Source organism: Wyeomyia smithii, chromosome 1 (assembly GCF_029784165.1).
Source record: "Wyeomyia smithii strain HCP4-BCI-WySm-NY-G18 chromosome 1, ASM2978416v1, whole genome shotgun sequence".
In the NCBI taxonomy this organism is placed as follows: domain Eukaryota; kingdom Metazoa; phylum Arthropoda; class Insecta; order Diptera; family Culicidae; genus Wyeomyia; species Wyeomyia smithii.
The window spans coordinates 72,347,195-72,368,276 of NC_073694.1; the positions used below are offsets into that span (position 1 = coordinate 72,347,195).

The 21,082-nt window shown below is 38.5% G+C and overlaps 1 protein-coding gene across 3 annotated transcripts; it reads left to right on the top strand.

Moving 5' to 3' along the window:
* Positions 1-1,091: 1,091 nt before the first annotated feature.
* LOC129724278 (uncharacterized) lies at positions 1,092-21,038 on the top strand. Of its 3 annotated transcripts, XR_008727908.1 has the most exons (7): positions 1,092-1,993; positions 12,705-12,937; positions 18,503-18,819; positions 19,373-19,528; positions 19,575-19,665; positions 19,764-20,652; positions 20,710-21,038. XR_008727908.1 is itself a non-coding variant. In XM_055679054.1 (6 exons), the coding sequence occupies exons 1-6, from the start codon at positions 1,930-1,932 to the stop codon at positions 19,767-19,769; spliced, it is 867 nt and encodes a 288-aa protein (XP_055535029.1). In that variant the 5' UTR covers positions 1,092-1,929; the 3' UTR covers positions 19,770-21,038. The 3 variants fall into 3 exon arrangements, 2 of the variants coding, with proteins under 2 accessions (XP_055535029.1, XP_055535162.1); XM_055679054.1 differs by having other exon boundaries at positions 19,764-21,038; XM_055679187.1 differs by having other exon boundaries at positions 1,099-1,993; positions 19,605-19,665; positions 19,764-21,038.
* Positions 21,039-21,082: the final 44 nt, after the last annotated feature.

The following is a 21,082-nucleotide window of genomic DNA, read 5'->3' on the forward strand; positions in this document are numbered from 1 at the left end:
TGGACTTTCATATATGGTCCCATCGCTAAGCAGAGCCAACGTAAAGTTCTTTTCCAAGATCTGTGACGAGGTTCTTTCGAGAAACGCCTCAAGTTCGTCATACAGAACAAAGGAGGGGTGCTCCCATATAATATGTCGTGAAGGTTCCTAATAAACCTCGCCTCAATAAAATTTGACTCACAAAGAATTGGTACACAGGTTTTTAGTGTATTCGAACTTATTGAACACCCAGTATATAGGAATACTCCGTGAATAAAGTATGGAATAAGTGCTGCCGATTGAAAAGTTATAATCTATGAACATGTGTGTTGAAATCCACACTCCGCTTCAATTTAAGTTGAAGCTTTTATAGCACTTTCAGTGGGACAATAAAGTCACAAGAAATAACTGTTTATCATAATCAAGACAGTTTTTAATAGCTTCTTAAGTATTCTGTTAAACATTTTACTATTATGTGGATAAACTACATGCGCATTACAAATTTTAATTCAATGATTCAAAGGAAGTTTTTTTATAAATACACGTAATCACTGCAAACTGCAACGTTTGAAAAGTATTATGCTAATAACATTATTTTTTTGAAACTAAAGGTCTGCCATTATCATATTCTATTTTAGGCTAGACCAACTTCAAGCTAATAATCACCCTGTGGAGCAGCCTTTAACCTTTCGGAACCCGATATTGACGCTCATATTGAATTTTTTATCCGGACTATCGACCCGGCTATCTTCTGTCGGCCTTCCAGCTAGTCCAAACATAATTAAATAATAGATGCTGATCACTTTCCGCGGAATTGCATTTACCTTTAACAGCCGCCCTTCCGTACCGTCGCATGGCGTCGCTCGACTATGAATTTGCGTCTCTCACTGTTGTGACAGAAAACATGAGAGGAGGAACTACTCTCAGAGAAACGTATCTTTCAAAATCAAACAAGCAAGTGCGAATCTCAGCCGCGAATAGCTTTGGGCACACGAGCAGCGTGAGACCACGTGAAGCTGGAAACGGCATCTCTCCATATGGTTTTTGCGATGCCTTCATGTTTAGGAGCAGAAGTGGCCGCCAGCCGCGCGAGCGCGACGGCTGTTTTAAATTGGCGTTTCCGCAGAAGACAGCCGCTCAGTTTCGTGTAGACAAGCGCACCGATAAGACTTTAATTTACTCGAAAGCCATGTGCTAGCTAGACAGTTCAGGCAGGGCTACAAAGGTGCACTTAGTCGTATCGGTTCTTATCAGGTCGATTGCGTTTATCAAATTATTGGAACAGGGCTAATTACGAGCGGGTGTTCGACAAATACGTGAGATATTGAATAAGGGAATCTGCAATCGTAGCTGAACACGTCATCAAGTTGTAACGCTTGAGTGCAATTTCCGAACGTTAATCGTTGTCGCGGTTGGGTTTCATCTTCAGAGTTGAAAGAGTTTCCCGGTAGATACCCGCGCGCGCTAAATTTCGCATATTTTGCAGAGGAAGTTTCAACCCCAACCGTTTGCAGCAGAGTCATTTCGCTAGTACGACGAAGATCGTTGTAGGGGAAATCCCCGTGTGTATTTATTGGACAGCGGCACAAGAATGTAGCCCATTGGAGACTGCGAAGCTGCCAGTGTCGTAGAAAGTCAAGTACTGTCACGCAGTAAAGCCGTTATGAGTAATGATTGTAATTAGCAGTGGTTAACAACGAACCGGTCATCTAAACTACAGTAGTCTATAACAGGAGCTGTAGAAAATAAGTGCTTGCGTTTTCAACTGTGAAGAAGCAAACTATTTAGTGAGGTATTGATTGTAATAGATGTGCAAAGTGCTACGAAGACGTGCTAGGATCGCAAAACACGGAGGTGCTAACTTTTCGAAACGACAGGCTCTTGAGTCGCTAGCATCGTTGGAACCACTCGATCAGTACGGATTAGGATTTGCAGGAAGAAATTTAAATAATGAAAATCACTACTAGTGTACAGGTGACACTCTCGATTATTGTCGCCGTAGTGGCCAGATTCGGTAAGTTGCATTTTTTTTATATTCGCTATTGACCATGCTTCGTGCTGCCGTCCTCTTATTGGAAACAGGTTTCAAAACAACTGCGTTCTAGGCAACGGTACTAGATATGTGCAGTTCGTATTTATTCCTACATTTACGGCTTCTTTGTGAATTTTTTTCCGATAAGGACTTAAAATGTTTAATGATGTCTACAGATGAATAGTGACAGGGACTCGAAAAGGGCACAGATGATGACGGTCCGCTAGAAAATACAACTGTGTGTGGCTCAGAGCTAGACAACAGTATATTAAAAGCTATGCTATTTATGAATAAACTAAAATCGCAAACCCGTTTTGCTACTGGGCTCTGGCGATCTGTCTCGTGGCTGCCAAGGCAGTTTCGTGAAGCAAAACAGAGAAACTTGATTTTTTACTAACCGGTAGCGATTAGCGGTCTTCTGTAGGGCTTGATAGGAAATTGGCAACGGAAGATTAATCAAATAGCTATGCTGTGTGCATAGTGTCGACAGCTTTCGTGGAAAACTGGCTGTGATGGAATTTCAGAGTATGGTTTTTAATGACAAAAAAGTTATGTTTATCTACTGTTTAATTAGTAATTGATGTAGTAGACTCCTCAAATTTCTTGCAAAGTAGCTGTGCCTAAATAAATACAACTGCTATCATTTTATCATTTTTCTTTTGGAACACATGTATCGGAACGCCTTCGTTTTATGTTTTTTTTTGTTATTCGAATTATTTGTATTATTTAAGGCAAATGTACAATACAAATAAGCACCAAATTGCGACATTTGTATCTTATAGTTTTGGTCTTGTCTGGTCCGGTACGCTCCAGCTGAAATTTGCAACGTAGGTACTTTTGAACTGATCTGATCTGATGCCTGATGTGAGTCCAGTCTCGATCGAACTTCGTTCCGTTCAGGGTTTAAAGTTTGAATGAAAAATCTGACAATTATGCAAACACAAACTTTGTTGCAAACTGGTAATGCTTGATTTTCTATTAGTTCACTGAGTTCTTCAAAACGGTACACAAGGAAGAAGGAAGCACAGTGCATTTTGATGATTTATAATAACATTATAAATCCTTGTTTGACGTTCTTATCTATACTCAAACACTTCCATAGAATAATAAAATAGTTTTAATGTCTGACAAACATTCTAGGATTAGTTATGTTACATTCTAGGATAAGTTATGTTACAAGATCATAATCATCTATTATCAGATTTAACAGTTCAAGTTCAATTTGATTTATTTCACCAGTTACATAACATAAATCGACTGCATAGTTGCCCGGGCAGGAGAGCATAACAAAATCATAACTCATCAATAACATATTAAGCTGTGAGAACTTATCGTGTTATTCGAAAGATATTCACGTTTCATACATGGATATGAAAATATCATAAAACTTCGATATCATATCTCGCTATGCTGCCGGTACCCGGATAACTGTCCCATAATGAAAAACAAGATGTTGAGAAAACGGCGATTTAATATTATCCGTGAATTTTTTGGATTTCCAGCACTTACATCCAGAACCAATGACCATAACAGTTTCATGGCATCACAAGTTAATCGTTGAGAACAAAAAACCATGGATGGAATTGTTTTTACGTTATATAACTTGAAAAAAAGACAAAATGGGACTAAATATGCGGGTACATTTCAAAAGTACCCGCATATTTTGTCCCATCGCATACAAATTCAACCAGCGACCGGCAGTATCATTGGCAACGTAGATTGTACTACAGAAAAACAACATTAGTTTAGTTAATTAAATGACATACTTCTATATGCCTAAAATAATCTGATATACACTAATCTGGAGCAAAATTATATGTTTGCAGATGGTACCACTATGCAGTGGGACTGTAATGTGGGTACTTTCAATATGGGACAAAAACAACTTGGAATTTTTTCCATGTTTTTCCATACAAAAGTATCAATTTTAATTTTTTTCCAGAAAATATGATAACAATTAAGTCGATTCCCGATGATAACTCAAAAGTGACCAAAATCAGTATGGGACAGTTATGCGGGTACCGGCAGTATGCCTTTAATAAGATATTTGAGTTGCTTTTAAAATATCTCATTAAAAGTAAGTTTTTAAGTGTAAATTGTTCGTCATTGATTATTTATAATATAATAAGTTTGCATTTAGTGTTCAATAACTTGAAAATATTTGAATCCGTCATTTTTGTGATTTTTAATGCAAATTATTGGTTTGTTATTGAAATATCAAGCTTTGCTATTCATATAGTCCTGGAGGAACAATATTTTGGTATTGTTTTTTGATATTTTACCAACTATGTAAACCATATTAAGATCACAATGAGGTGTATTTCCAATATCTGGTTGTGATATTATGTTGATATTTTCTCCAGCTCGGGTGACATGTAGAAATATAACAAGCAAAGCCCCGGTTTTACATTTCGCGTTCGAAAATTGACTTTTTGTTATTTAAATATTAGACACTGGCTTTGCCATCTGATGCTAACAGTCTCTTCCGAGTAGGGATTCGAAAACGCAACGAATTACTTGTGAGATCAGCATTGTACCTCGAATACAACTGGTAGGACGTTTTAATTTTCACAATAAACAAAGAATGCAACCAAAAAAGTGAATAAAAATAAATTTAAAAAAAAAAAGAAAGTGTGTCTGAGACACACTCGAAGTTGTTAAGGGGCCATCCACATACCACGTGGACAGATTTTTAACGATTTTGACCCCCCCTCCCCAAAGCTGTCCACGTGGTATGTGGATGGCCCCTAACCCGTACGCACTCGTCAGCTGTCGAAATAAAATGATAGTTTGATTTTCCACCTAGCAACTATCAGCCTGCTGCTAGTGACGAACGGTGATGCACGGTAAAATGTAGATTTTTGGCGCAACTTTGTAATGTTTCCGTAGGAAGTGCTTTCACGTGACTGGTCAAATGAATTTGAATTTGAATTACATTTGCACTACAGGTATTCCTCGAGGTTACAACGTAACCTCTTTTTAACGTGAATCGATATAACAAGCCCCTCCACGCAAAAGGGGGAGGATCCTGTAAAGACAAATTGTTATTGTATCTGTAAATATCGCTTACTCTCTTGATATTACATTAAACAGATTTCAAATAAGTTAATATAACGTCGAGATAAACCTATTTCAGTATTGTAGGGAAATTGGAACAAAATTGGCTTGTTGCTGACATTTTACGTGGATCAGACATCTACCAATCGATTTCTGAGACTTTTTACTCAATGTAAGAAATAATTTGACTACCACTTTTAGATATTAGCGCATTACCATATTATTTCGCTTTGTGAAATATACTGAAACCATACCATCACCGTTTTGAGCTCAGTTTTTGTCCGATTTAAGATCTGTTTTTTTTAAAGATGGGTAAGAAAATACTAATATGTTGACAAACTCTTAGAATTTCGATATTTAGCTTTAAAACAAAATGACGTCGAAAAAACATCGAAAACTTCCGATTTCTCAAAAACTCAAAATGGCGCCAATGTTGCCCTGGAAGGTGAAATGTGTTCAAACTCGAAGGAATTTGTTTTTGCGTCAAAATACATGAAAAAATCATACATAGAAGCCAAGGCAGAAAAAAATTGTTACACTGTCTCATCTAGCAGGGTATTTAAGTATCCCAGGCTGCCACCAGGACTTCCAGGCCCTCATGTTTCCAGAGCAGACTGCGGCCTCAAACTGGACCACACCGGCCATTCCCAGCTCAAAATGAACTCTGGAAAATCCCTGGGTACAATATGACAACGAGATGATGATGTTCTGTAGAACTAGTTCCCGATATGCCTTTTTGCTTGGTTTTGACTCCTGCAGGAATATAGTTACTGAATATAGTTTTGAGAGCTCTCTCGTCAGGCATTCTGGCCACATGGCCAGCCCACTGGAGTCTGCCCCGCTGTATTACTTTCACTATGTCAGCATGTTTGCATACCTGGTACAACTCGTGATTCATGCGTCTGCGCCACCCTCTATCTTCTAATTTACCGCCAAGTATCAATAGCAGAGTTTTACGTTCAAATACTCCGAGCACTCGTCCCTACGGTCGATACCAATGATATCAATATCGTCCACGAAACCAAGAAGCATGTGAGATTTCGTGATGATCGTACCGTTTCTTTGCACGGTTGCCTAATTAGTTTCATTCATGGGCTTCAGACCCCCCCTAGAAAGTTTTAAGCTCTCCTTAGAATTTTTCCAGAGAATGATTGTATTCAATATAAATACATTCCATACTTCTTATCAGAGCGTCAAAATCAACACAAATTGAAATGTCATCATCCATTGGCTTAGAGCTAGTATTAATGCGTTTCTAGTTTCAGGCACTTGCTTTGTTTTGATTTGGGAACGGCTAACTCTAAAATTAATTGCCAGAAATACTTTTCCAAACTGCTATAGCAGGGGTTCATTTTTCATCTGACACCAAAAATCTTCCAACGATTTTTTAGAGTCGAATTTCTTCTTCATGCTCGTATCTGATGTCAAATCAACCTGGCGTTCGTATTCGCCTTACGTCAATGATTCTGGCTTCGTTTCGCCATCCCTTCGGTTTTCTGTGGAACTCATCGGGGAAGTATTATTTAAAACTCTCCTACAAATCCTGCGCATTTCGAAAATATTTAACTAGAAGGGTTTTATTTATTATAATCCTTACTTGCAAATGATCGTTCATTTCGTGGAACTCTTGGATGATATTTACTATGTAATTTCTGCTTGGGTTTGGAGTTGTAACGATGGAGCAGTAACGAAGAATGCTGACTCCCTACGCTTCAATAATCGAGAATTTTTAGGTCGAGCCTTCATGAAGTTGGTTATTTCACTCACACTTTCCTGCAATCCTTTTTTAGAAAATGATAACAGTTTCTTCAGAAATAGCGCATGATGATGAACAATGCATTGACAATTTTTTGCTTTTTTCTGAATTCTTGCCACGACTAAATATTTTTTGCCATAGCTTCCGCACCTTCCGTACATACATCAATAAGATTTTCCCATGGAATATTGTTTTCCGTTACATAATTATTGATCAGCTTGAAATGAAGTTACTGAAATTGGCGGCGGTTTGCAAAGGAACAAATCTTCTTGGAAACTTCCAGAAAATTGATAGCGTACAAATACCATCACAAATGCTAATTCTGCGACATCTGTGGCTTCATCAATCTACATTTGAAGTTTCCAACCGAGAGTGCTTTTGACATCATTAGCTATGTCAAAAATACGCCGAGAGATCGTGTTGTTCGACATGGGAATCAAATCTAACAATTCTACTGCCTTATCATCAATTATGACATGAACAACCTCCTCGAATACAAGGTTTAAATTTTCAGCAACAATTTTTTTTTATTCTCGCTTATTTTCCGTCGGTCTAGCTCCGCCACTTTTGTTGCGCCAATCACCGACGCCCAGGGAGGCGACACCACCCAGGACCCTAACTTACGATCCGTTGATTAACGGACCGGCGCCAACGGCTCTACTTCTCGTGATTCCAGAGATTTTTCGCCTCCGAAAATCTCCCGGACTAGAATTGAATCTAGTTGGGTTGGTTGTGAGTAGATCACGCCACCCCAAAACCACCGACACCTATGTCGGCGTTGGGATTCGAACCCAGGCGTCGAGCGTGGTTGGCGGAGACGTTACTAACCACGCTAGGCCCCCGCATTGAGCAACAACATGTTCGGCGAAGTTTTCACTTTTTTGACCTAGTAAAAAATGCACAGGTTTACGAAATTGTCGAGATCGTTTTTTTGTGCCAAATGTCTTAATAAATGCATGAAACATCGGGGTCTAGTGTTATCTAATTAACTTTTTTGTTCTAAATATTCGACCTTCTATGATTTTTGAGCTGAGACCGAGATTTTGAAAAAAAAAATTGGATAACACCAGATTTGAATGTGACACTTTCAACAATTTTTTTTGGATTTTTTCTACTGTTACGACACTATTTTATACATTATTGAACAAGCGCATTTGAACTTTTTTTTTTAATGACATGCATGAAAACTAGCCCTCCCTAGAAATTTTCCTTAGTTGCGCCCATGGTTTCATCGGAAAACCGTGCTCCAGCATTATCTGCTAAAGTTCGTTTCTTTTCACTGAGTCGTATGCCGCCTTAAAATCCACAAACAGATCTGCAAGTTATACTCTCGGAACTTATCGAGGATCTGTCACAGGGTGAAAATTTCATCCGTCGTGGAACGCCCTTGTCGAAAATCAGCCTGGTATTCGCCGACGTAGGATTCCGTTAACGGTCTAAATCTGAAGAACAGGATACGGGAGAGCACTTTATATGCGGAGTTGAGCAATGTAATGTCTCAAGGGTGTGATATGACAAGGACGATCACTCCTATCAATAGTGATATGTCTGCCACAAGTACCTAGACTAAAGAAGAGGCATACAACAAAAGATCAACACAATAGTCGCAGTGGTCCAAATCTTACAAAAAAAACGTAATACCTCGATAGTTGCAACAATCCAGTCGATGGCTCTTCTTATGGATTTAAAAAAAGGACGGAAGTTTTACTGTCGATTCCTCTGAAACACTGGAAGTAATGATGAGAGCTCACTTCCCTGGGTCGATACCTAGATCTGGTGAAGCACAGGACTTAGATGAGGAAAGACGACCATGGTTAACTAATGGCTATCTTAACGATTTCGAAGTGCTAACTGCTCTGTTGGCCGAACTATTCAGAGCCAGTGTTTTTCTGCGTTACATACCAAAAGTTAGGAAGAAGGTTCGCGCTGCTCTTGTTCCCAAAGCGGGAAAGAGAGATAAAACGACTCCTAAAGCCTTTAGACCCATCAGTCTTTCCTTTGTTTTATGAAAGACAATGCAAAAAATAGTGGATGACTCCACTAAGTCAACGAGCTTATTGAACTTTCTTTTAAGCAAAAACCAATTTGCTCACCAATTGGGTAAATCTAAAATAACGCCATTACAATCGTTAGTTGAGCCTGTATTACACTCTTTGTCCAATGGTCAAATATTTGACCTTCTGACATAATGGTCAAATTCATTTGACATCATGGTTGTTGTTTGCCCCATGTAAATGAGGAGTGACAAACAATTATCTGTGACCAAATTTTTATCTGTCAAAAAGTGACAAATATTCGATGCTGGGTCAAAGGGTGTATTAGAGCCTTTGATAAAATCGAGAAATGGCTTCTAGCTAATTGCTATAGTTGCTTCCTTGATATTGAAGCAGCATTCGACAATGCATCCTATAGCTCAATGTAGTCTACTATGGACAAATGTAAATTTGAAATGTTACTTTGGTGTTACTTTGGACAAAAATTTGAACTGGAACTCCCATCTAGACGAGGTCTGTGGGGAAAACGTGAGTACTACGACCAAGAACGATTCACTAGATTTATTCAGCAATAGTTCGTCCGAAAATCACATATGCTGCACTTATATGGTGGCTTAAACTTAATGAGGTAACCGCTCAATCAAAGCCAGGTCAACTGTAGAGGCTTGCCTGTGTATCAATAACTGAGGCAATGCTCAGCTGTTTAGGATGCCCTTTTAATTTGTTACCCTCACACCAATTTGTGAAGCAGCAGGTTGCTAGAAGTGCCTTGAAATACAAACGATATAATATGGTTTTAGATGGTAATCTAGCGGGACACTTGAGGATCTTCGAAGATTTTAAGCCAAACTCAGATGTTAATACAATAGAAGATTGGATGACAACGAAGACAAACTATGACGTTCCCTTAAAAGTGGTTAAGGTGGAAGTGTGCTGAGGCCACAAATGGCCGCCTTCGAGCCACCACGTGGGCGACTTCGAATTTTCAACGGCATACCACTCGGTAATAGTTAATGCGTAGCATGTAAAAACGTATCCTCATGTTTGTTATGGTGATGGAAACATAAGACAGTGTTTTCATAAGTAACGCATAACCTATTTCCGAGTCTTGTACCAATTAAAATTCTTAGTCAGCCACGTGATTCCATGTGGCTTATACACACTACAACCTTAAATCCCTTAAATTGTGGGAACCTGGTGGGTCGTGTTTGCGTTCAGGCTTCATTGTCTTTTACACCGGTTGGTCAAAACTGGGTGAAAATACGGGTCAAGTGTGTTTGATCCTGGAATCAGTAGAGTTTTTTCAATGGGACATAGTCCAACGGTCCTTCAAGCAGAAATTTATGGTATTTATTATTGATTGCGTGGATATCTGTTTAAAAAGGAAATATAGATTTAAAAAAGCTGATTTTTTTTCGATAATCAATCAGCTTTCAATGCGCTTGAGTCGTTTACATGTGACAATTGGCTAGCAGGAACGAAGTATTGATGGAAACGAAAAAAGCCGACAGTCTAGCAAGAGAAGCATCATATTTATTTGGAACGGAACCATTTTGTGGAGTTCCAGAGTGTGCTCTGAGGACTGAAATAAAAACTTGGGAAATGTCTATAATAGTGTTGAATTGGAATGTCACGGATACATCCAGACAAGCTAAAAGATCCATAAGACCAACTGCAATGAAATACCGAACCTTACTACACCTTGGAAAATAATGATTTTCAGTTAATCACAAGGGTTTTTGCCAGTTTGATAATGAAACTGTTGAACACATCTTCTGCAATTGTGGACCACTATTCACTGAAAGGATTACACCAAGCTAATATTTGCTTGAAGCGACGTTCAACATTTGTTTGCTAGAGTCATACCGAAATATTTGCTCCAATTGTTTGCTAAACCCAATTGTTACTATTGTTACACTGTAGGCGAAAGATTAGACAAATATTTGCTTCATCTAATGTCGTTCTCGGCTAGAAAATCCGGTACCTACTAAGCAAAAATTTGCATTTTACATGGAATGTTTAGATTCTTTATTAAGCAGACTTGCCAGTGCTTTCGAAGTTGCCAGTAAACGTGAAACTAATATGATTTCTTTTGAGTTAACGTCAAAGAACTCGACTCATAAATCACTTTTCGTTTAACTTTTGTTAGAAGGATTTAATACATTTCTTTAATAACTCCATTTCTCTTCCATGCACGAAATATAATTATACAATTGCAATGCATTTGATATAGATTGCACAGCAATAATATATATACAAAAATTGTTCACTTTGTACCTTGAACATTGCTTTCAATTGTTGTTTAGAAAATATCATACGAAATACTACTTTTCAATCAATGAAGAAACCAACTCCCAAAACATGTAAAATTACTATATTCATACCCAGGAAGTTTTGTTATAAAACAGCAGTTCATCTTTTATCTTTCGGAAAAGTTAACAGTAGCATCCTCGTTCGCATCTTCGTTGTGAAACATGATTGAATCTCTCCTGTCTAAAGCGTATGTAAAGTTTAATTCAAATTATCACCTTATAATCATAGATCTTCTGAAAACGGCAAGTAAGCAATTGTTGTTGTTTTTATAGCATCTCAAAATATTAAGAAATTTTCAACTTCGATACTAGGGAATTTTGGAAAAATTAATTCTTTGGTGTTTACAAGTTATGATGAACTATCGAGTCTTGAAGCATAACATTTTCTTTCTGTCTTTGAATGTTACCCGGGTATCGATTCTTCTAACGCAGTAAAACAGGCGCACTACTTTTTTCATAGAAAAGAATATATTAAAAATTTAGGATAAATAATTATAGCAAAGGTTTTACATTATTTTTGCTAATCCAATAAGGAACACAGTTGTAATTAAGGATGAAATGTCCACCGTGTCTGACTTTCAGTTCACCTAGGACCTATCTCACCTAGTGATGCCATTATAGAACTCCAGTCCCAAATCTATGCGATTAAAGATAAAAATCTATCAAGGCGGGCCAGTAATAAATTAGATTAAAGCTACATTGTTGCCATGTGCCGCCATACAGCTTTCGAAACCAATTTTTATATTCACTGAAGCGCTGAAAAGCGCTATCTGAGCTGAACGTCACATCCAAGTATCAAAAATTTTACCGATGGTAGAAACATTGTTGCTTAATCATTTGCTGCACTGAAAATAACATACATAGTAGGTATAAGAAAAAGGATCGTCAAATTTTTTCAAGTTTTTCGATAGGACAAGTTATTTCAAATTGATTAAATTTCGTTGTATATAAGGTGTTTTGAACTTGTTGTTTAATCATTCATATTTCGAATAAAAATTTATACGATTAGAAATGCAAAAATTTTTTTGCCCAAAGCAATATTTTATTGCAATGAATGAAAAGAAGAATGACTATATATTTCTTAATGTACAATGTTTGATGACTCCATCCCAAATCGTATCTTAAGCTGCATGTTCCACCAATAGAGAACAATTGCTATCTAAAATGATTTTGTTCTACAAATAATTCAACCGATGGAATACTTACGGTGCAGTATAACACCAAAATCTGCTTTTAATTTCTTTGTTAGACTCAATTGCAATGTGATTTTGTTGTTTTGGGCTATGTCGTTTGTTTACTTTGACTGACTGAATTTTGCGCTAGTGTTCCAACAGTAACCTACCTACACATAGGTTATGGGTTACTGTTAGAACATTCGCGATTCAAATGGATTCTATTGAGAATTTGAAAGGATCACAGCTTTTGATTGTCAAGCGTAAATTTTATATGAGCCGAATGAGTCGAGTGTAGATTATTCTCAGTGTAAAGTTCATTCTTCCACTTTTTGCTTCCTTGCCTCGGGTGTTCAATTCATAGCTAACTTTATCAATTTCTCACTTTCGCACCTCCGACAGATTTAGCCAGATGCATACCGGTTAGTGAACTAGACAGTTACCCGTCCAGTTCGCTGTTGTCATCGAGCAGTCAGGGTAAAACGTCGGCAGCACCGCCGCCACTCCTCTTCCCAAGTGGGAGCAGTGGTGTGTATAAAATTGTGGAGAATGATACTGCTCTCAAGATCCTGCAGGCACGTGCCGCGGTCGAGCTGGCCGACGAGGCCAGCAGTAAGCACACGGATACAACCGAGGTAAGTGGTCTATAATCTGTTCGTGACTAAGCGAGCGGTATTTCCAGAAGTTGTAATGAAAACTAATTTCTAATATGACGTATCATACGTTGTACCGTTAGTTATGTTGAAATGCTCCAATTAGAGGACAGTGTTCCATCGACGGCTATGCAAATCACTAGAAGCTACCCCCTTTCTCAGCAAGTGCTTTACAAGTTACCCTCACTAAATGATGCATAGATTCTATAAATCTTATTCACAACGTTAAATTGATCATGTGCGCAATGTACGAAATTCGCAATCTTCAGAAGGCAGAGTACAGAAGCACTCTCCAAAGGTTGGTTCCGTGAAGGAAAGATGCATCCAGCATCTATATGCTTTAGTGTTTGACACTTAGTGGGGCGAGAAACTGTGCGAGTGCATGTCCAGCGGCAGGCAGGCACTCTTCCCGTAATTGACCAATTAGGTTCAATATTACGAAAGAACGTGGGCATACGGGCAACCGTTGTCTCGGCGCAGATTGTGATCCGGTTTCCACGTAAGGATATAAGTAAATTAATTTGTTTACATCGTTCGGCTTTGCATGACTACAGACCGTGGACTGATGCGAAAACTATAGCGCTGCGTTACTCTACGTCGCAAGATGCTGCGCTTTCATGGTGTAGCGTTTGAGTACAAAAGACTAGAGACGTTCTGAAGAAAGGCAGTTTTTAGGTTTGGTTCCATGTCGAGTGATTGATAACTTACTGTCGTGATTGATAATCGGCTCGTTACGCCATTTCAGTTCCGTATTGTTTTTTTTTCTCTATAAAGTTAAGGAAGTATTTTCACATCAAATGAGCAATCGATCGAGTGGCTCCTATTAGAACAAAACTTTGCAGACATGTTTCTTTTCGAATTTTCGTATCCATCTATTACTAAAAAAAATGATGTGAGTTTTTAAACTAATTTTTCAAACAGACCTGGACATTTTAGTGTACACTTTATCTAGAGTATTGTATAACTAAAAACCATAGGAAGTATAGAAAGACTGTCTAAAAGTGAGCTATTTCTTCACTATTTTTGTGTATTTGTGTGAATTTTGCTGAATAGTTTTGAGATCTAATAAGGTTTAAGAATAAACATATTCTGACTCTAGTAAGTTCTGAAAATAATGAAGCTCATAATCACCAAACCATGTTCGAAAAAAATACGCCATAACTTATTTCTCCGAACTGAATTGTACGCAGCCCTGAAATTTATGCACAGATGGTAGATCTGCAAGTTTTAGAATTTTCGAAATTTATCGAGGATTTGTTGCCTTAACTTACCTTACCAAACAGTCGTGGTGCAACCTTAGCTGTACGTAAGAGTCGTCTCCATTCCACTTGGTCCATGACTGCAGTCTGACACCTGATCGATTCACGCCTCGTCCTTGACGGGTTGGTTTCAAGAACCATCTTTGCCGGGCTGTCGTCCGACAACATTACGACATGCCAAGCCTATCAGCAACCTGCCAATCTTGGCGGTGTGGATAATTGATCCCCAAACATCGTCTGGAGTTCGTGGTTCATTCGCCTTCTCCTCGTTCCGTTCGCCATCTGCAGTCCATGGAAGGTGGTACGCAACACCTTCCGCTCATGGCCGTAGCGGATTACCTGTCTGATCAGCGTCTTGTAGATGTTCAGCTTGGTGCGGCGGCGAATTCTACTCGATCGGAGCGTCCTCTGGAGACCAAAGTATGCGCGATTTTCTACCATATCGTTACGTTGAACTCACGAACAACACGAACTCGTCGACCTTCTCGACTTCATCATTACCAACTTGAACTCGAGATTGGAGGTTAGCACTGTCTTCTCGTGAACTCTTCCTTTCGAGTACTTGTTTTCGATGCGTTGATGACCAGTTTGGCTTCGGCCTTTAGTCCGATGTACGTATCCATCATGTCCATAAAGGTCCGAGCCACAACGTCGATATTGTCAGCGAAACCAAACAGTTGAACCAACTTTGGGAATATCATGCCAATCGTGTAAATCCACGCTCGTCTGATGACACAGTCCAGGGCAACACTAAACGAGAGACCATATTCTTGCTTTAAACCTCTTCGAAACTCGAAGGGCTCGAGAGCAGGGTAGAGCCCCACGAGCTGCTTCGCAAAGGGTGACAGTCGACGGCAGGATTTTTGGGAGAGTACCTTGTTGGCGGCGTTCAGCAGAGTGATTGCCCGGTAATTGCAGTACTTCAGCTTGTCGCACACACTATACTTTCCATCCACTTCTTTGGTACTCGTTTTCCTTCCAATTCTTGGCGATAACCCAGTGCACGGCCTTAGTTTCTCTACCGTATTCCAACAGCTCGCTGGAAAGTTCGTCCAGCGTTTTTGTTTTTCAGCCGGCCAATCTCCTCCTCTACCTCAAGGAGATTGGAGGCTGTTATCTTCTGCGCGTGCACCGAGATCAATTGCCATACTGTCCTTGCGCTCTACTACATCTCCTTTGAGATGCTCATCGAAGTGCTACTCCCACCTTTGGTCACCTCACATTCGTCCGTAAGGAGGTGGCCGTCCAAGCTCCTATCGGCTTGCGGCACGTAGCCTTTACGGGAGTTGTTTTGGCTGTTCCGTCCCGTCGGTATCGTCTTACCATCTTCAATGTACAACAATTCAGTAGCTTCCGCTTTGTAAAGATCGACTACGGTGCCGGCCATGTTCTTAGGAAAGAAGGAAGTGTTACAGCCGTTATTACCAGAGACCCGGTTTTACATCTGCGTGTCTATAGATTTTAACCCCTCCCATTTGGTACTTTTTATCACCGTGGTCAGTGATGATTTATCTTATACTTTTGCCTCATCCTCTACACGCCTATTTTCATAAACCGTACAGCTCTGATTAACCGAGCCTCGTTTTATTACCCTGAAAAGTATCAGTATTATAACAGTCTAGAGAGTTATTCATTCAACTGTTTGACTTTTTTTTTTGTGAAATATAGCGTGAAGTAGGGGGATGGGCGGAAGCTTGAGTAACTCAAAAGTACCTCTGACACTTAACGGTCTGATTCTGTTAGGATTCCAACTCTTGACCAGTCGCGCTAAAGCGGACTCTGTAACCTTGAGGCTGCTATTTTCCATATTCATCCACTACAATTGATAATAGATGAGAAACAAAGTGAAGTAACCGAAAAAAGATGATCACCACCATTTTTGGCAACAGTAAAAATAATCATGGGTTATTATTCTCATTGGCTCAAGGCGGTTTTTTCTTATGCTAACGCTGTTTTTTTCTCATCGCATTTTTCAAATAATTCTGACTTATGTCCAATAATTATCTAATTCAATTACAAATCATCGGGAGTGTTACTCATAACCAACCAATGTGTCGCATTTTTTTCACTTAATTGACTATTGAGCTTCCGTCAAACGACGATTTAACGATCACTCATTCACAGTACAAACACTCGTGATCGACATAAGCCTCACGGTGATTGTACCCACGAAAGCCATTTAATTTATTGCCATGTTTATTAATCACTCAATTCTCTAGCCATGCGGTTCGACTGCATGTCTGTCTACTGTGATTGTTTTTCTGTGCAATTTACCCTGTGTGTCACTCTTGTTTGACATGCAACAAAGCTGCCTGATTGAGTTATAATAAGCGTTATGAATAAATTGAGTTCATCAGAAATAGCACTATCAGCACATGGCTGTTTTTCCTTTCTTTTCGAATATTAAATACGGAACTACACTAAGTGGACTTCATAAGGCTCATCAACAAGTATACATTTCAATTTATGAACTGCATCTTGGAAACGAAGCTCACCACTTCCACGGTGCCCAGCAATACCTTCTTTGATGGTATACATTTAACACCGGTAAAAGGTCAGGCATCTGGCGCTTTTCAGAATCCTACCAACAAGACTGTTGGTAACTGCTCTACCCAAAAACCGTGCGCATGATTTTGAGGATTGTTTTGTTGAAAAAAAAAATCCTTTAGTTGTATGTGAACTATCTGCACAATTAAAGTTCTCATTTGAAATGTCTGAAAAAACCTCCTCTTCTTATTATTAAGAATTAGATCCGAGGTGGCTACTATTGTTTTGCATCGACTTGTATATATAAAGATTATTGCATGGAACGGCCTAACCTCACTTTTTGTGACAGCTCCGGAAGGTTTGTTTGCAATATATTAGAATTTTGAGCGACTTTTCGATTTTATTTTGTTCTTACGATCATTGTGACTTATTTTATTAAAAAAAGCATGAGAAACTAGTGATACTGAACACATTTCTATTAGAGTAAATCAATCCCGAAAAGCATTAGAACAAAAACATTTTTCGTCTCCATCGGAAATCTAGCTCCGCAAAATTTACCTTCTAGAACTATCAAATGACGTCATCGTGCAATGATCAGTACTTTAAAGAGCTCCTTAGTTTCAAAACAGGATTCAACATCTCTTCCAAAAAACTACAAAAATGGCCTTATTTCCACCTTATTTCAACTTGTTTCAGCAAATTTGCTTTGCAGTTAGAGGAGCTTCCTGCTGATCCATATGGGGGCTGTTGGTTATGTACTATGTAACTGTACTATGCATTTTCTTGACAAGTAGGTTTACAATTTTCCTACAATTATATTCACTTAACTGCGGAAGCAATTACAATCTTCTAATGAAATAAAATTTAAAATATATGTAATTGTGTTGATATGTCACCCTTTATGGCAGAACACACAATAAAAAAATCTAGAGAAACATTTGAAAAGGTCCTATCTGCTTAGATCGATTTTTTGATCGATCACTTTCATTCAATCACCACAACTTATTAAACACCTTTTATGCCACGTTATTTGCACGAGTTGATAGTGGAGGGACCACTCTAGCCTTCTGAACGGAAACCACGCTTGGGAAAGTTACTAAAGCTGAACCATTACCAAAATTAAAATACGCTCCGGAAAAACGATAAAAGCAGATAGGACCTTTTGAAATGTTTATCTAGAATTATGAATAAATATTAGTAAATAAATAATTCATCACAAAACATGCCCCCTGTAAAAAAAAATAAAAAATAACTGTACTATGCATCTCGGTAAAACCGATTTGTTTCTTCACCAAATTTGCGTCCCATACTGTACCGTATGCACTGCTGGAAAGAAAATTTGTAGAAAAAAGCATAGAAAAAAGGTCTTTTGAAACTCGAACCGGTTACTGCATGTACGCTGTCCTCCTAAGTTCTTGAATACAAAAAAAAAAAAACGATTCTCTCGCTGTGATCAGCGGTAATCAATCAAACACTTCAGGGAGCTCTTGATTTTTTGCACTGTGTTTCCTCTCATGATACGGAAGTATCTTCAGGTTCAACTGAGTTCATCAGGGTGCAATCGGTGATTCTAGACATCAAAGCTTCTGCAGCATAATAAACCTATAACTTAGAAAAAAGTGCTCATCGAAATTTGGTATAATTCTTTCTGAATCTTATCCAGTGCTGATAATTGTATTTAATGAGACTCTGTACGACTCTGTAATAAAAAAAAGAAAACATATAAACGGGTTATAACAGTTTTATGCCATTTGGGTTCCCACTAGAATGACTGACGCTCTGTTTGTTGTGTTTTTACCAGGGTCAAAACGTGCAGCAGCAGCAGACAGTCGCGGTCGCCGTCGTAGATGGTGCTGGTGACTCAGCGGCGATCAGCGGTAACAACACTGCCAACGCTACTCAGTCCGTTCCAACGCCGCCATCGGCGGACAATTACGATACAGATAATGATGATGATACCAATGGTAATAACGAAGATGCCGATGGTGATGATGACGATTACAGTAGTGAAGAGGATGACGATGATAATGATGACGATGACGGTACTGTCGATACGGACGTCGTCAATGTTCAGCCGGAGGATCCGAACAAGGAAGATGGATTGGAAGAACAGTTTGGGTAAGAGTACAATAATTATCTTTTATTGAGTAGCATGAAATACTACTCAAACTATATTAGTTACCAGGGCTTGCGTGATTTGAACTCCAATAAAACTTTTACTGTAAGTTCACCGGTGAAATGCTTAAGGAGTGTTGAATCTTGTAAAGGAAAATTAATTGCATGATAATCGTCAATAATTAGTTTTGTTCTCTTCAACAAAAACAAAGACAGAATACGGGAAACTGCACACGAAAACGGAAAAAAGAAAACTTAAATCGAAAATCCGAAAATAAAAAATTGAAAACAAAGAATAGAAATAAATCTGAAAATAGATGATATAACAAATGAACTACAGAAACTCGTAGGGAATTTCAGTACACTCTCTGCAAACACAAACACACGAGAGTGTAAATGTACACATTCTAATAAGTACGAGAACGATAGAAACGCATTGGAGATGTTTCGGAGAGATCAACAAGAAAGACAGTCTAGCATGAAAAGTATACAAATGATGTCCTTGAGAATGTGCCGCCTGCAGACACGGTTTTGACACGGTGAATTTCGATTTCAGAAACAAAGATAGTCATTACCCACTTGTGATCGACAATACGATGATTGAGGTGTCAGCCGTGCGTCAGGAGCACGTGTGGGTTATTGTGACCGGAGCCATTTTTGTGTTGACCCTTACGGCATACATCGCTATGGTTCTGTACCGGAATCGATTAGAGTGAGTTTCAGTTGAAAAACGGTTATAAATTTTTATCCACAAGTAGGCTTAAATATTCTTACTTTGTTTCGTTTAGACGACGCTACGGCATGCGACAGCGTTTGGTTACGGAGGATGATTACTACACCAACAATGACGTAAGTGTTTGACATATATTTTTTTCTAAAATCAATAAAGCTGTTGTAGTTTTCATAGTACGGTGCAAAAATTAACATACACTTGTGATTCTTTTTAGATCTAATACTTTCTTCCAAAGCTGCCACCGAATGACAAACAACCAAGGTCAATAGTAGGGGAGAATCGTACAAGACGCACCAGTTGGATAAGATGGCCCATGTCATTAATTCTCCAAAATACTTATGCATGTGGCTTTTTATGACGAAATTCCTCGCTTTTTTCATAAAAACCCAGCTTCTCTACAGTTCTCATGTAAAAAGAGTGTGCCATAATGACCAAATTACTCAAAAAACTGTGCAATTGGCTGTGGCTCTGTCCAACATGTTATTATTCATGAATTTTATTCAAGCTTTTATGACTAACTGATTTGTAAATAATACAAAAAACAATGATTCCCCTAACCTTCGCACTTTTGAAGTTTATAATACTATGAGTATTTCAAATTATTTCACTAACTTTTGTCAACTTTCACCTAAAAACAATCAAAATTAAAACTGGGGCAGAATGCACTACGAAGAGCTTGCAGGAGATTGCTTGACAACTTAGAGCATGTTCCATTATTTTTGATTTTACTTTCGAGACTTCAAGCGCTTCTCACTTCGCGTGCTGATTTCTGCTAGTGGCATATTGGCCTACTGCTTTGGAGCGTACTAACCTTTGTTGTGGTGCGTTTTGGTCACGGGCTTGTTTGGCGGCAATGGTAATTTTTACCAAAAAAGACATGGAAATCGAGTATTTCATATAAACTTCGTCATAAACATACAATTAATAGATCCTACAATCATCCTATATGTTCAATGTCGCTTTGGAATGATTTGAAGCGCTGTAAATCGCGCAAATGCTTAACTGGTGCGTTTTGTACAATCCTCCCCTAATAGTGCAAACTGAAGCGATCCCGTAATTGTAGAACAAGTAAACCATTCTGAAAAAGCGAAACATGAAGAAAGGTAACATACGAATAGCACCAACTTTCTTTCGTTAATCGGTCATTTTCACCGGTATAGAATGTTGTGATTGAATTCCAGCAATAAGTGCCATTAGTTATAAGAAACTTTCTCTGTAGTTCATTCGATGGGTACACAAACAAATGATCCTCTCATGCATATCCCATTTTGTTGTTGTCTTATCAAACAGCTTGTGATAATTCTTATTGAGATTGAAAGTTTGCAAGTAGTAAAAGGAGATTAAATATACTAATAAAACGATATGCAAAAAATGATGAAATATTTAACATTCTTCTCCAAACGTTTCAACCCCAGAAAGTTATGGACAAGCATAGTGAAATTTATTTGTTGCAGAAATAATGACTGTGATATTAAGTGATTATACGATAGTTGTGATGTTCGTTTTTAAGTAATAGAACAAAAAGAAATCGCC